General features: G+C 44.8%; 1 protein-coding gene across 1 annotated transcript in view; it reads right to left on the reverse strand.

The window, feature by feature from the left end:
* Positions 1 to 94: 94 nt before the first annotated feature.
* The window catches only part of rftn2 (raftlin family member 2), a 15,993-nt gene continuing 469 nt past the window's right edge, over positions 95 to 15,618 (reverse strand). Inside the window, exons 1-9 of the mRNA XM_062534308.1 lie at positions 15,443 to 15,618; positions 9,156 to 9,336; positions 6,878 to 6,986; positions 6,141 to 6,315; positions 4,231 to 4,449; positions 2,929 to 3,035; positions 2,735 to 2,838; positions 2,437 to 2,515; positions 95 to 2,113 (exon numbers count right to left, since the gene is read on the reverse strand). The exon at positions 15,443 to 15,618 is cut by the window's right edge and continues 469 nt beyond it. Coding sequence (XP_062390292.1) covers positions 1,913 to 2,113; positions 2,437 to 2,515; positions 2,735 to 2,838; positions 2,929 to 3,035; positions 4,231 to 4,449; positions 6,141 to 6,315; positions 6,878 to 6,986; positions 9,156 to 9,336; positions 15,443 to 15,581 — 1,314 coding nt within the window. The 5' untranslated portion in view covers positions 15,582 to 15,618 and the 3' untranslated portion in view covers positions 95 to 1,912. The remainder of the gene's footprint in view (positions 2,114 to 2,436; positions 2,516 to 2,734; positions 2,839 to 2,928; positions 3,036 to 4,230; positions 4,450 to 6,140; positions 6,316 to 6,877; positions 6,987 to 9,155; positions 9,337 to 15,442) is intronic.

The following is a 15,618-nucleotide window of genomic DNA, read 5'->3' on the forward strand; positions in this document are numbered from 1 at the left end:
GAACAGAATGCTTGACTGGTTGCGTGACTGGTGTAACCTCTCTCAGACTGTGACAATGCCAATTATCAAAAAACAAAGAATACTCAGACTCCCATGGGAAATACCTAGTTTAATTATATAAACACCTACAGAAATTACAATATCGATATTGAAATACTGCAGCAGGTTGGTAATACTGTTTCTGATGGCATTCACCGTCTTAAAAAAAATCTGTCAATATAAAACAAGACTTAAAATATTTTCATGGGTTACTTGTCATACAGCAGCATGAGGTTCTAGTATAAGCATTTTTTTATAAACAAAAAGGTCAAAGGTCAAAAGCAACACTTACAGAGGTGGATTTGCCTGAACGTACAGGACACTATATATGACTAAAGGAGAAGGTAATTTGAAATTGTTTCATCCACTCATATAGCCCGCTCATCATATATAACCATAAAGTCAGAATGCTTTAGATGGAAAAAAAAAAAAAAAAATCTCATAGGAGCTATTTTCCACAATTTATGTGTGATATGTGACAAAATAAAGAACTCCCGGCATGGTATGATATGTCACATCCCTAACGAAAGTAGATCATTGACAAAAAACAGCAGCTGCTGTCACTATAACAATGAGCAGTTTATAGTGGTACCTTACACTTTCAAGATGATGCCAGAACAACACGTACTGAAGCTGAGGGTAATGCCGTTGTGATTGGCTAATAATAGAGCACCATTCGTCTTTTATGGCTAGTGTAGCTTTGCCACTGCAAACATTTTAATTGTTTGCCACAATTACAGTAGTTTCAGTCTTGGTCCCACCATCCATTACATATCTGAAGATGTAAAAGAAAACACACAAACCCAACAGCCACCCACACACACACACACCTCCTGGCAGGAACTGTGAATCCCCGGTCGAAGCTTGAGTGTTGAGTGTTTCAAAAGGAGATGGTTGTGTTTAGTGTTATGACTGTGAGGTCTGGACACACTCAGTACCGTCAGGAGCACCTTAGGATTTACACACCTGATAAATGTTTACATCCTGCCTGTAACTGCTGACAGGATATGAAAAAAAAAAAATCAGCTTTTCCTTTGTTTTACTCTGTCTCTGTCTCTCTCTCTCTCTCTGTGTGTGTGTGTGTGTGTGTGTGTGTGTGTGTGTGTGTATGTGTGTGTGTCAGAAGCAGGCTGTTTTGTGAAGTACATTACTGAACCAAACAAACCAACGTGGTGGAGAACGTCAATATAAAAGGTGACATGAACACATAAACAGGAAGATGCTGGGTAAAGGGACGGAATTAAAACTCTTAAGATGCATCCCACCACCGGTGTGTTGTCCGGAAAACAAAGTTGTATCTGTGTAAGATTTTCGGCTTGGCTTCCAATGGACACCTGCTTTTACTCCGACAAGTGATAATGCATGCTAATGCTTTTAACTGAGTGAAACTGTAGTGCTAAAATTAAACAATTGTGTATGTGCTTTGTTTTCTTTTTTTCTCCATCTTTAGTTATGCTGGCCTTTCCTACAAAAATAAAAGAAACTCACTGAGATGACCACGAAAATGTATAAATACTTCTAATGGTAAGTATGGCTTTGAAATTAAAAGTGCTAGAAGTGATTCTAAAATACGCTCTTGGCTGGGAGGGTTTTTAAGGAACCTCACATTTGACAAATCCCAATTTCTTTATCGGGGGCGGTACGTACTGTACTCCACTCCCTTTGTGGCGTTTCACTGCACGCTGGCTTGCAAAATAAAACATGGCCGAACGGCACAGTCTACAAGTGTCCTTCTGCATTCAACCAGTCAAGTCTTTTAGGGTCAAGGGTCATCAGACTAGCAAGAGGGTAGAAATCAGCCGGAACTGGGCATCTGGTGCCATCATTGGGGGTCATGAGTGGCAAGGGGGGCTGTGGGGGGGGGGGGGGGGGGTCACATACAGGTGACTTCGGCCGCTCCATCGTCTTGTTCAAAGCCGCCCTCCTCCAGGTGAGAGAGGGCGCTGGAGTAGCCGCCTCCGAACACCGGGAAGCCGCCGATGCCCCCCGAACACGGCGACAGCTCTTCCATCTGAGGGCTACTCACGCCACGACTCACGGACCGACTGGACACCTCGCTATGCCCGGACGCAGCCTGAGAGGGACAAAAAAACAAGAGAGGGAACAAAAGATAAAGGAGGAGAAGAGGAGCAGGAAGGAAAGAGCGAGGGAGAGGTCAAGAAAGGTCAAGAGAGATTATGAGAGATCACACAATAAGATCAGATCATCCTCTTCCAAGGTTTTTCTGCTACCAGAGCAAAGTTGAGTTTCCGGTTGTTTGTGTCAAAATAACACAATTTCCTTTCCAAAGATAGCGACTGCGATTAAACTGAAGTTTAGAAGTAGTCTCTAGTAGATGTAGGCTATTGATACAGAGGTAGCAACATGCTATGGATAAAGAGCTAATCAGATGCTCACCTGGTTCTGGTGCTGTGCCGAGGGACCCTTCACTGGCCTTTGCAGGAACACAACCTGCTTTGTGGCCAAATTCCCATCGCTATAGCAACAGGAAAATATCATAATTAGAGTTTCCAATACTCGTTATGGATTATGTAAATACTAAATGTAGTGTAGTTTATGTTAGAGGTGCTTTGATTTGTGCAGATTTAGACAAGGGCCCAGTGTCTATGTATTGTGTGTGTGTGTGTGTGTGTGTGTGTGTGTGTGTGTGTGTGTGTGTGTCCTGATCCATTACTAGTTTCTATATGTGACCTACCTGTCATGGCGTATAATAGGCGTAGGCAGCACACAGGTCAGCAGCCAGCCAAACTCAGCCAGCGTGTGAAGCAGCGGGCCGTAGTCGGTCTTCACACTCGACCCCTGGACGGACCATAAAAAGACACTTTAGGAATCCGACACGTCCAGAGCACTGGACAACACGCCAAGCACCAATATCTCAGTTCAGCTCACCTCGATCACCGTCCACTGCTCCACCACGATGGTGTCGTTGGCTGGAGCGGTCATGCTGCGTTCCTCGTATATGAATAGCCCTTCTAGGGACCGCGGAACAGGCTCACCTGAGGAGGAAAAACACTGCAGGTAAGTTCAAATGCTGGGAGGGGACACTAGACGTAACCATCTGCTTAGGATCCAATGAGTGAAACAACAGCGCATAGGCTTAAATTCAGGTCCTGACAGCACATAAACTGTTGTCCCTGTGAGTGTGTGTGTGTTTCAGGTGCTCACTCAAGAAGCCAGAATTTGTCTTTACTTGGTGACCTAAAAAGTGACAATGAACTACTTTCTGATAGTCACACAAGAGTGTGTGTGTGTGTGTGTGTGTGTGTGTGTGTGTGTGTGTGTGTGTGTGTGTGTGTGTGTGTGTGTGTGCGCGTGTGTGTGTGCGTATGCATGTGATGGGGGCTGTCTTTTTTAAGGTGGAAAGTGTTAGAGCATGTTCTTCCATGTTCTACATTTACAGGCCCCAGATGTCTGTGAGTGGGTCTGATTTAGCTCCTGCCAGTCTGTGGTGAAACAGGAAGTGAGGTCGCAAGGTTGAGAGGCAAGCACTAAATATAGCCCCTGCGAGGACAGAGGAGGAGGGAAAGAGGAAGTCGCCCATTGGGAGAGAAGGATTGGGGAGGGTTAAAAAAGAGAGAAAGAGAAAATGGAGGGAGGGAGGGAGGTGAGGAGCGGAGAGGAGTGTGAAATAAGGAGCGATTTCACCGATCTGTTGTGATAATGGAGAGATGATGGAGGGGGAAAGATCAAGAGGCAGATGTGGATCTGAATGCCAGAGTTGTATGAGGACAAAGTGTTCTTAATCCCTCATCTCTCTCTCTCTCTCTCTACTCCTTTTTCTTTTAAGTTCATGGTCTATTTTGAAAGATGATAGGAAGCTAGACGTCTGTTTGGAAAAGAAAGAGGGGAAAAAAAAGAAAAGCGTATCTCTTATGCAAGAGTGAAAACTAGGACCAACACAAGTCTCTATGCGTGGCTAAGCTCCACACTACTGATCTGCTGAAGATGGAGGCTGTGGTGACTCAACCAGTGAGTAGCCACTAGGAATGTGTGTTTTCCATGTATGTGTTGAAGGGGACGGAGATATACGACTTCTATGAGGTTACAAACAAAGAGAATGAGTGCTAACTTCGGACCACTGGAAATAAGACATAGCACATTCTGCTCACACACAATCTCTCATTTCTGTGTCGAGACTAAAACACTAATTGGATGATCCTCCAATCGATCGCGATTCCGAGCTGTAATCACCTTTGGGCGTGTCCCAGTACACAAACGAGTCGACCAATGACCAGCCCTTGCGGTAGTAGGCAGCGGTCAGCTCCAGCCAGTCAGCTTCCAGGGCGCTGACCACCTGGCCCTTCCTGGACACGCGCATGGAGAGCGCCCCCTGGTGGTAACAGCATCCCTGGGCGTCCAGCGGGGTACAGCCAGCGGCCCAGGAGTGGAACAGCACCATGAGCCTCAGATCTGGGTGAGAGGGAGGGAGAGAAGGAGAGAGAGAGAGAGAGAGAGAGAGAGAGAGAGAGAGAGAGAGAGAGAGAGAGAGAGAGAGAGAGAGAGAGAGAGAGAGAGAGAGAGAGAGAGAGAGAGAGAGAGAGAGAGAGAGAGAGAGAGAGAGAGAAGAAATTAAATAAGCCTTAAGTCTTAAAACAAAATTCTAAAATTGATAGCTCAGGTCCTTGATTATGAAAAACATACAACCCACACAAACATACACTCCGCCTGCGTGTCGTGCCTAACAACGCCCCTTAGCTGTTCTAGAATCAGCCTAAAATATGCAATATTTTATCACTTATCACAATATCACTTTAAAATGATTCCCATTCTAACCATTCTGTTGGTATTTGGATTCGTAATGGAAAGAATGGCATCTTAGTCATTGTCACTGCGAGCCAAGAATGCCTGGAATTGCACTATGAAACACTGATATACTGGGCCAGATAAGTGACCTCTTTAATCACTTTTTGACACACTGAGCAGGGCTTTAGTGTAATTTTGCAACGGTTATGGCAGTCTGATAGATTTTTAAGGAACCCTTTGTGTTGAAAAATGATGGTAAAGTAAGTTGAAAGTGACGGTAAGGACTGCCAACTCTTGTATAATGGTGCATTAAATCTCACAGGGGAGAACATTTTACAGCCAAGCCAAGTGTCTACTAACATTTGGCCATTTTTTTTATTTCCCCATCAACCATCAAGTGGAGGCTCAGCCAGAGAAAAAAAAACATTTAAAAAAATAATGCCCCCCATTGTCAGGAAGTGTCCTTTCAAGGAGCCATATATGTCTGTGTCAGTCTGTCTTCCTGTGCATACCACGGCATAGAAATGAATACACATTAAGGGCAAAGGGAGGGCCAATACATGAACTTCTCACAAGAAGCTAATGATCCTGTCTTTACGTTTGTGCCAGCTGCTTACAGGTTCATACCCTGTAACAGCCTACTCCCTTGGCAGCCTGAATAAATTAATTCAAAGTATTATCACAAACACTACATCACGAGCAGCAGACTCATTTCTTTGCTTCCACAGTAGCCTCCTGTACTTCAACTCAGACACATATTCACACTCCTCAGCAGCAGTGTCAGGGGCATGTCTGGCTGACGAGGCACTCCATGTCCTCTACGTGACCACCACCAGTGCAGCGAACAAAGGCCCTGGGGCAACTGGGCTACACCGACTACAGTTCACATTAGGGAGACGCACATCAAGGGTTAAACTGAACTAACCTGACACTCTGAGAGGGGAGGAGGGCAGGAAGAGATAGAGTGAGATTATGGGGGGAGATAAAGAGGACAAGGGAAGAGATAGAGAGACTTGGGAGCCTACTGTCATTGCTGTTGTTGTTGTTGATGATGCTGCTGACAGGGTTTTAAGAGGAGCTGAAAATAGTGTCCTTGTTGCCAAGTACGTCAACCGACTGTCTGTGTCTGAACTGTACTGACTGGCAATCCGATTGAAACGGAGGGAGAAAACACTGGCGCAATGAAAGACTATAGAATTGTAACAAACACACCATCATAACATAGAGTCAAGAAACCGAAGATTAGCACATGTTGCATGACTGAGCAGCCGAACATTCAATCATTCAGTTTCAATAAAAAATCACCAGCATACTGTAGATAGACCAGCATCATTTTAACCATGTTGGGAGTGTCTCACCTGGACTGTAGCCTCCGTTCTCCAGGTCCCTCTCCCCAGGTGGGGTGCGTGGGGGGCTCCTGGGCGGGGAGCGGCATCCCCTCGTGGGGCTGGACATCCGGCTCCCACTGCCCCCTCCAGACTGCTGGATCACCGAGGCCACGAATCGCACCCCTCCTCTGGCACTGCTGTTCACCTGGAGGGCAGAGCAGACCACACAGACGCTTACTGCACAGAGCTGGGGTCAAAGGGACACTTGGAGTACTTTGAGCTGAGAGTACAAATCCTTACACCTGTTAAACTGGAAGACATACACAACTAGCCTACAAGGTTACATCCTTTGTACTGAACTTTCTGGTAAAAACAAGGTAGTAAATCAGAACACATCATGGCGTACAGTAAGTCTCTCTCTCTTTCTCTCTCACTTTCTCTTTCTCTCTCTTTCTCTTTCTTTCTAACACACACAAACACATTTGGTTATAGCACTAACCCTGTTGAGTGCTCTGACAGTATCTGGGGTCAGAGGGAAACTCCTACACACCTGCTAAACTGGGGATAGTACACAAGTAGTCTACACATGGGTGCATCGTTTTTTGTACTGAACTTTCTGGAAAAAGACATGATAGTATATCAGACATACAATGGCTTAAGTTGGTCTCTCTCTCTTTTTTTATTTTCTCTCTTTCTCTCTCTCTCTCTCTCTCTCTCTTTCTCTCTCTCACACACACAAGCAAACAAGTTTGGTTTATAGCACTAACCCTGTCGATGAGAGCTCTGACAGTGTCGCCGGTCAAGACGTCTCCAGGCAGAGGCCACTCCTCCACCCTCAACACAGGCACACTGTGGCACATGGGCATCGCATGCTTACTGCAGCACACACACACACACGTGGTCAGATACATTTACAAAATACACAAAACTACAACATCATGTATTCCTAAACAGCTAAATGTGTTGTCTGAAAAAAAAACTTTGAAGAGCTCATATATTCTTTGGCAGAATTAGGCATACAGTATTTCCAGCTGTTATGTGCTTTATCCTGAAAAACAATAGTGGTCACCATCAATGTATGGGTGAATTATGTGAGTAGTCCACTATTGTATCCGATTACAAGAACTATTAGCACAAGACATGAATGATTTATGTGCTTCCAACAAGTAAACCTTTCCACATCATATATCTAGAACAGAAATGCAAGGAATGCCTGCCCCATGTGTTAACCTCATAGCTGAGGAAACATTGTGAAATCAATGTATAAACCTTGGTTACTAGCTGGGAAATTACGATAATCAACTAGCCTGGTTAGCACCAGACCATATCTCAAGTTAAATTGACCATGCAGAGCAAATCTGCCAAAGGTTTGTCTGGGTTCTCCCAGGCTAGTAATCAAACTCATTACATCGAGACACTTGCAGTAAAAAAAAGGGGGTCCTGGAAACTGTTGTTTACATGCTGAGCTTGCTTTGCGATGTTTACTTGGTTGGTGGGTCACAAGTCATGTGTGGACCCTGTGGGAGAAGGCCCGCTGTCCAGCTGGAGAGTTCATACTCCATTTGTTCTGGCAGGCCACTCCACAGACATTTCTCATGAAAATTTCAGATGGCTTTGCATGACACGAGCTAAGGCTTTTCCCCCCTCCAAGCATAACAGGAAGTGTGTGTGTGTGTGTGTGTGTGTGTGTGTACAGGCTAGGGCTGCAGTAGATGTGGGAACTGCTGCCAGGAATTCCCTTTTTAATAATATAATGGTAGTAACAGCATCAGAGAAGGAATGGAAACTCCAATGAGAGGCCAGCGACCCTCGTTTGATTCTAGAACTCCATTGGCCCCTTTCCTGTTGTCAAGAGCAAGACTTGTCCAATCAGGAGCCCTCATAGTTATGAACCTATGACCTCGAGGGGGCAACTGCCTCCCCCGCCCCACCCCAGCCCTCACTTCACCATACTGTCTGAGCCCACCCCATGCAGTGTCATTAAATATGCAGGCCAGTCACATGCATGATTTAATATTTACTACAGAAGGTGGGCACGTCTAGAGCACCCCACCTTGGGTCCAGGAGGGCGAGGAGAGGGGGGGGGGGGGCTACTTCAACCCCATGTCTTTTCAGGAAAAAACACTATGAAGGTCCATCATCATATACCGGTTTTTGGTTTACAACTTGCAGAACTTTCTTACAACTTACTCATGAATATGATACATGTGATTAAATGTCACCAGAATATAGCCTACAATTATTGTTTCCCCTCCTCTAAACGTGTTGTACAGCCAAGACCATAAATAACCTACAAATTAAATCTCGACAAAATGTTTACAGTAAGACTAAAGTCAAAGACTTCTGCAATGAGGGAGGTATAATATGTAGAGTTGTGGTCATGCTAAAGTCTTTAGAAGCACATGACTGCCCACAGAACGGTCCATTTATACTGGGCCACGTTTACTCATTTGATTACAGTGGCAGTGCACATTACGTTCCCAGTACATCACCAGCAATGATCTGAGGACAAAATTCATAATGATGACCTGAGGGCAACATCTCACCAACAATAACCTCAAGGACAACAAGACCAACACTGACCTGAGGACGGCCGTCGGCCGGTGATTGATGAGGCCAAACATAATCAACAATGGTCTATGGACAACTCGACCAATGATGGTCTGAGTACAGTATCCCTAATAGTGACCTGAGGACAAACATCTCTATTGATAAACCTGACCAATGATCAACACTCGCTGACTAAAGACACCTTCTGCCTCAATGCAGTGCCATTGGTGGCTAGTTCAGAATCAGAATCAGCTTTATTGGCCAGGTTTGTGTAAACAAACAAGGAATTTGACTCTGGTTAACCTTTGCTCTCAAGTACAACCCTCAGCAATAACACAAAAAAACCCCAGTACAAATAGAATAAGGGCAGTAAGCTATATAATAATAATAGGCCTACATGATTACCTTGAATTTCCCCTTGGGGATCAATAAAGTATCTATCTATCTATCTATCTATCTATCTTAAATACAGTATGTACATTTACAAATATCTACCTTGGTCTGGGCCGCGTCATGATGGCTCTGTACAGCAGGCTGAGGGGCAGGGCCCTGGAGCGGCCCACGGAGAGGATGATGGGGTGGAGCGCAGCCAGCACGTAGCCCTGGGTGTAGTAGGGCAGCAGGGCCTGGGGCAGCTCACACAGGGAGGACAAGTACTGCACCGTGGGACGACTGCCTGGAGACATGAATCAGAACCAGAATCAGAATCAGCTTTATTGGCCAGGTTCGCGTGAACAAACAAGGAATTTGATTCAAAAACAGTAAAAACAGTAAAAAAAAATGGAAAAAAGAATAAGGGCAGTAAGCTATGTAAAAGTTACTGGAGAAATGTTGCAGAAAACGTGAAAAACGCACATAAAACACACAAAAACAAACAAAGTACTAGAGAGCGAAGTACAGTGGCAGCCATCTGCAGCGCCATCTTGGATTGGATGATGTATGTATTGATTATCTTCAAAAGGCCTCTCTTACTCTTACAAGGATTACGTTCAAGATTCAAAGATTCGATTCAAGATTCAAGTTAGAAATTGTTAGAATTTTTTCTTTTGATTGAAGTGTGTGTGATTGATGTGTCAGAAGCATGCCTGGAGACATGAAGATGGATGTTACTGTAGGGCTGCTCGATTATGGTAAAAAATAATTTATCACGATTATTTTTGTTCAATATTGAGATCATGATTATTAAACGTGATTACTCAGTGATTTTGGAGCTATTATCCATATTCAAAAATGTAATTTTTAAAAATGTTAAATTGATTGTTAAATACAATCCAACAGGAAAAAATACATGCAAAAAGTTAACACAGACGACAACTCAAGACCAAAGGAGAGCATCGTTATGAAGCTGAATGTAGCAAAATAATCTTTATATTTCGATTATGCAATTTTCATAATTGTTGGAAGTCATAATCACGGCTAATCAATTAATTGTACAGTCCTAGAGGATGTATTGGTTATCTTTGAAAGGCCTCTCTTACTCCAAGGATTACGTTCAAGATTCAAAGATTCAATTCAAGATTCAAGTTAGAAATTGTTTGAATGTTTTCTTTTGATTGAAGGTGTGATTGAAGGTGTGTGTGTGTGTGTGTGTGTGTGTGTGTGTGTGTGTGTGTGTGTGTGTGTGTGTGTGTGTGTGTGTGTGTGTGTGTGTGTGTGTGTGTGTGTGTGTGTGTGTGTGTGTGTGTGTGTGTGTGTGTGTGTGTGTGTGTGATGTGTCGGAAGCATGAGCTTATGTACTCCATTGGGAATTAAAGATAATGTTGTATAATTACTTTTTAGCCAGAGGCATTCTGAACTGAGCATCAGAAAACCTTTGGGACAATCTACTGTATGTCAGGGGTCTCTAATATGTAGCTACCAGTAGCTTTCCACCTGTTTTTGAAAAGCTCTCCAAAAGAAACCACAGAGAGAAGGTGAAGGAGTTTAAAGGGATGCATATAAAGGAATGCTGTTTTGGGTGGATATCAGCTATATGAATACATGCTACTATGACTGATACAAAATATTAGCAGCTCTCAGCCATGTTTACTTTGTCAAAAATAGCTCTCAGAGGAAAAAAGGTTGGAGACCCCTGGTCCAAACCAGTAGGATCCTAGTAGTACAAGCAGCATTGCTGCCTTTCCTTTCTCAGGGTGATGCAGTGTTATGGTGAAGATGGAGGCTGGAGACAGCTTAAGAACAGCTGCTGTCTCCTGGATGTGTTTTGTGTTCGTCTGAATCAGAAGTCCAGTGGGAGTGCTGCTTTCGTTTCAGTGGGATGTGTAAGTGTGGTGTGGGAGTGGTTTAAACGCATGTCTCATTCACGTCTTGTCCATTTTTAAAGCGTTTTCAGAAAGCAACCCCCGCTCCCCTCCAACACCACTTCCTGTGGTCACAAAGAGCTGCTGTTCCTATATAGAGACCCTCACCCCGCCCCCCCAAAAGAAACACATACACGCTAGACACAACATTCCGCAACACACAATAAAAACATGCACACACTCACCACCACCCACACATGCACACACAAACACACAAATACGCACACACTTGCAAACACACACAAACAGTCCCTCTGAAGCACAAATCTAGAAAACTGGACATGTTTACCCTCTAAGAGAGAGGGGGAAAAAACGTTACACATTCCTGCACAAATGTCCCTCACAACCCCTCTCCCAGAAGCAAATTCCCACAGTCTGACACCACTTAAACATAAACAGTTCGCCGAGCAGGCACAGCACACTTTCATGTGAATCTGGCAACAACAAGAGCAACTTGGAATTAGTGCAGGGGAAAAAAAACAAAAAAAAACACAAACACATTTTGGCAAGCAGCGATCCCAGCGGGTGTGGAGGAGGATTGGGGCGGATGGAGGGGGAGGAGGGGGAGGGTCTGTAAGTCACGGATATCTGAGACAGGAGAGCCACCGAGTGACACCCAGCAGCGTGCAACACCACACCTGAGCCAGGGATGGGTCTCTGGGGGACCTGCTCCACCGCTCCGGGGGGGGGGGAGTGTGAGCGGCAGCCCTGGTGGTAGCGGCGGCATTCACAGTCACACAGGCTCAGACGTGACACGGGCCACTGAGAGGCCTGTGCTTTTGTCCAGCGCACACACACACACACACACACACACACACACACACACACACCCACACCCCCGGCACTCCTCCCTCCCTCCGTTAGCTCACACACTGAGCCCTCTGTTCTCAACTACGTGTGAGGGAAAAAAAGAAAGAGGGGTAAAGAGAGAGAGACACAGAGAGAGAGAGAACACACACAGGGGGAAAAAGGGAGAGATAGTTAGGGTAGAGACAGAGAAAGGAAAGAGAGAGGGTAGGGAAAGACAGCTACCATGGGAGAGAGAGAGGGAGAGAGAGGGAGAGGGGGGGAAGAAAAGGGGAAGAGTGAGCACAAAACACTGAGCAAAAGAAATAGACGGAGAAGGAGGAGAGGGGGGTGAAGAGGAAACGAGGGATAGGGAATGATCTGTGGAGGGAGGTAAATAAAGCGAGATAAACAGGAGTGAGACAGAGCATGAGGCAAACTGATGGAGAGCGAGAAAGAACGAGGGTGGGGGGTGGAGAGTGAGGACAGTTGGGGGGGCATTGGGGTAACAGGCTTCTCAGAGAGGAAGAAAAGGGGGAATGAGAGATGAGAGAGAGAAAAGTTGGGAGAAAAAGAGGGAGAGAGAAAGAATGTTATGGGGTGGGTTTTACGACGCAGAGTTTGCAGGAGCGAAAGACTATTCATTCTCAATGCTTTGGAGGGTGCAACAGAGAAACGTATGAAAGAACACACATTTTCATTGTATAAGAGAAGAGGGAACACTTAAAAAGACAGAGGTAAAAAAAAGAAAGAAAATCTTGACCCCTCATTTCAGACAGACTGAGTCATGTGAGTTATGACCACAACTATGTAAACAGTTGTCTCTTGAAAACTATTTAACTGGAATGCCATCACATCAGTTAAACAGATCTGTGTCTTTGTCCATGTCCATGCCCTCTATCTCAGATGAACTTCCTTTGAATGTCTCCGAGTCGAGTGAAACTGATTGGACACGGACAAAAATCACAAGGCCTGGCTGTGACGACCTTCTATTCTCCTCTAAATTTAATATAAAAACATTGCCATAATCTGAGTTAATCCACCATTTCCAGGGGTCCTAGATTAACAGGGAGAGAGATTACGCTAGATTGTGAGACTGAACTAGAATGCCCCCTATGTGGTCTGAGAGGATTTCTCCATCGCCAGATAGGTGGGCCGCAGTTCCAACAGTTGAGTTGACCCACTTTGAGATAGCCAAAGCAATGATGCCATGTCGTACAACATAAAGTAAAATAATAAAAAAGGGGGGGGGGGGTGGGGATCGAGAGTGCTGACTGCACTTCCAATTCTTTCATTTTTGTGCAGTCAGACTAATCTCTTTGTTGACTTAGTGGCTACTACTTATAAAGCAGTCTGATAATCTCTGTGAAGGTTGGTGGGCTACCTGAAAGAGAGGCAGTCTCTGAGGAGAAACAACGAGCATCCACCATTCCTCATCCACAGCATCCTGACCCTTTCTTTCCCTCCCTCTCCACACTCCATGGGTGCCTCTCAACATCTCTCCTTGAACCTCGATGCTCTGTCCTCCAGGCTCGTTCCCACTATTCTATAACTAACACTGGATAGACTATCCCATTGTTGCCGCCCCATCATTCTTTATGTAGATCAGTGAGGACGAGGACCGAGGAAGGAAGGGAAGGGAGGATGTATAATAGACGAATGAGAGGCACCCCATGAGTCAGAGAGCAGCCCAAGGCCTGGGTCTCTCTCCTCAACACCAGAGATTGGGGGCCCCAGCTAATTGGATGTGGGCACTGGGCAGCATTAGCCATTAGGTTCTTTGATCTGCTGCTGTTGGCCTCTGTTTCCAATTGATGGCGTGCATCAGCACTGCTTGAGTGGGGGCTCGGAAAGAGCCACTGGCTTCAAGATGGAGCTGGTGGCGGCTAAAGATGCTGAACCGGAGCCAAGCATCCAGAGTCCACCAGCGAGACTTCCCAGATTGAGAGCAAAAGGGAAAAGTGGACACAGACTGATCCAAGGTGGGTGATTAAGGCTAATCTGTCTATAATCTGTCATCTTGGCTAGCCAACGCTCTCATAAAACATATCCACTGACCAAGACTAACTGTCTGACTATATGCATACTGTGCTGGTAGGACAGTATTTGCTTATAAATTCTTAATCATGTAAGAAAAAAAACGTATATACTGTACATACATATCCAACTATTTCTGTCGGACAACCTCGCATACACTTGAATTGAATTGAACTCATACTACCTCAACTTTAGGAACTACTGAGAAAACAAAAAACAAAGCTATACGCATGTTAAAACGCACTAAGCTGGGCCTAATACTTTAATGACTGCATGCAGGTCTTCCTATTATCTGGGCTATCTGTAAGAGAACTCTGTTTTATTGCAGACTCCCCCAGGGTACGCTAAGCATGTTGATCAGACATGTGCAGCCCAGGTGCTCTAACGGAATGGGGAATGGACTACACTGGCAAGGCTGTTGATTCATGCCCTTAGAACCATGAGCTCTGGAATCTCTCTCTCTCTCTCTCTCTCTCTCTCTCTCTCTGCACTGGGATTGAGTTCACCTTACCACACAAAAATGACAAGACAGGATGGGTCTAAAATGATTTAACTGACTGGGCAACATCATCTTCTGACTTAGAATAAAATCAAGATAGAAGTCTGTGATGAAAGGTATGTGTGATGGAAAAATGTCCTGTAAAAATAGTTGGGTTTTTTTTGTCTTCAAAAAAAAAAGCTGCATTTAGACAAGGCTGCTTTTATGCACAAGAAAGTGATTGAAGAGAGAAACTATTTTAGACATCAATTATCTCTCAAGATCAGTTCTGTCATAAATAATGCTTTTAAAAAGTGAGCTTAAAAAGAGAGTATCCAGAGAGTAGCCATGAATAACCAACAGACAGCAGAATATCGGGGGCAGTGCATGGGGTAAACACTTTCAACTGCTTTGAGTTAATCTGCATAATGTACAGTACATCACAAGCAGAACATTTGATATTTGTGTCAGTGGCGAGGAGATCAGTGTCCACTGCACCACCACATCAGCAAAACAAATCAGTGTCATGGGTTCACCTCTGCTCCTGCTGCTGTAGTGCATGGAAGTAAAAAACCGTTACCAGATCCCATGGAAACATAGCCTACATGTACCCATTCTGACACTACGGGAAAGTGTAATCCCAGTTTATCCACATGATGAGAAACTCTTGGTTTGGATTCTGCCAATGGCAACAGTTCATGCAGGGCTGACCCAATAAGAACGAGCTGCTTTATTTCTACATACAAAATTATAATTTAATTTCCAAATAGGTCAAGCCTATGAAGAGAGATTTACGGCCACTATGGGCATGGTCTAGTGGGGGATACGAACACTAGGTTCTGTCTTTACATTCAAGACTAGAAAATAAATAGAACAGTCAAGCAAGTCTGGAGTTGATGGAGCAGAAAAGACATCTCGTGTAGAACCAAGGCGTCCTCAAGTCTGCCTCTCGTTTTCCGTGCGGACGTTCACATAAAGCAGGCAAGCGAGGGAAAAACCTTCCTGACCCATTTTTGTTCGCAGAGATAGGAAAGCCTGTCACTAGGTTACGACAGACGGACAATCCACTAAATTGTGAATGGAAATATTTGAGCGCACGTTGTGAGTGAAAATAACGTTACATTGTTACAATGGTGTGGTAACTTTGGTGCGAGTTTAACATGTGTTCGTAGGCTACATACCTTCTAAACTGAAGTCCAGCAATACATACTCGTAAACTGTGTCAGTTTTAGTCTCCACTTGCGGTCGTTTTAAAGTGGAGTAAATTTTTCCTGGGCTGCTGTCCTCCGGGTCCTCCAGTTTCCGTAAGCCGCAACCCATTGTGGCGGTATATCCAGCTCACTGAAGGCCGAACACC

Source organism: Sardina pilchardus, chromosome 4 (assembly GCF_963854185.1).
Source record: "Sardina pilchardus chromosome 4, fSarPil1.1, whole genome shotgun sequence".
Taxonomy (NCBI): domain Eukaryota; kingdom Metazoa; phylum Chordata; class Actinopteri; order Clupeiformes; family Clupeidae; genus Sardina; species Sardina pilchardus.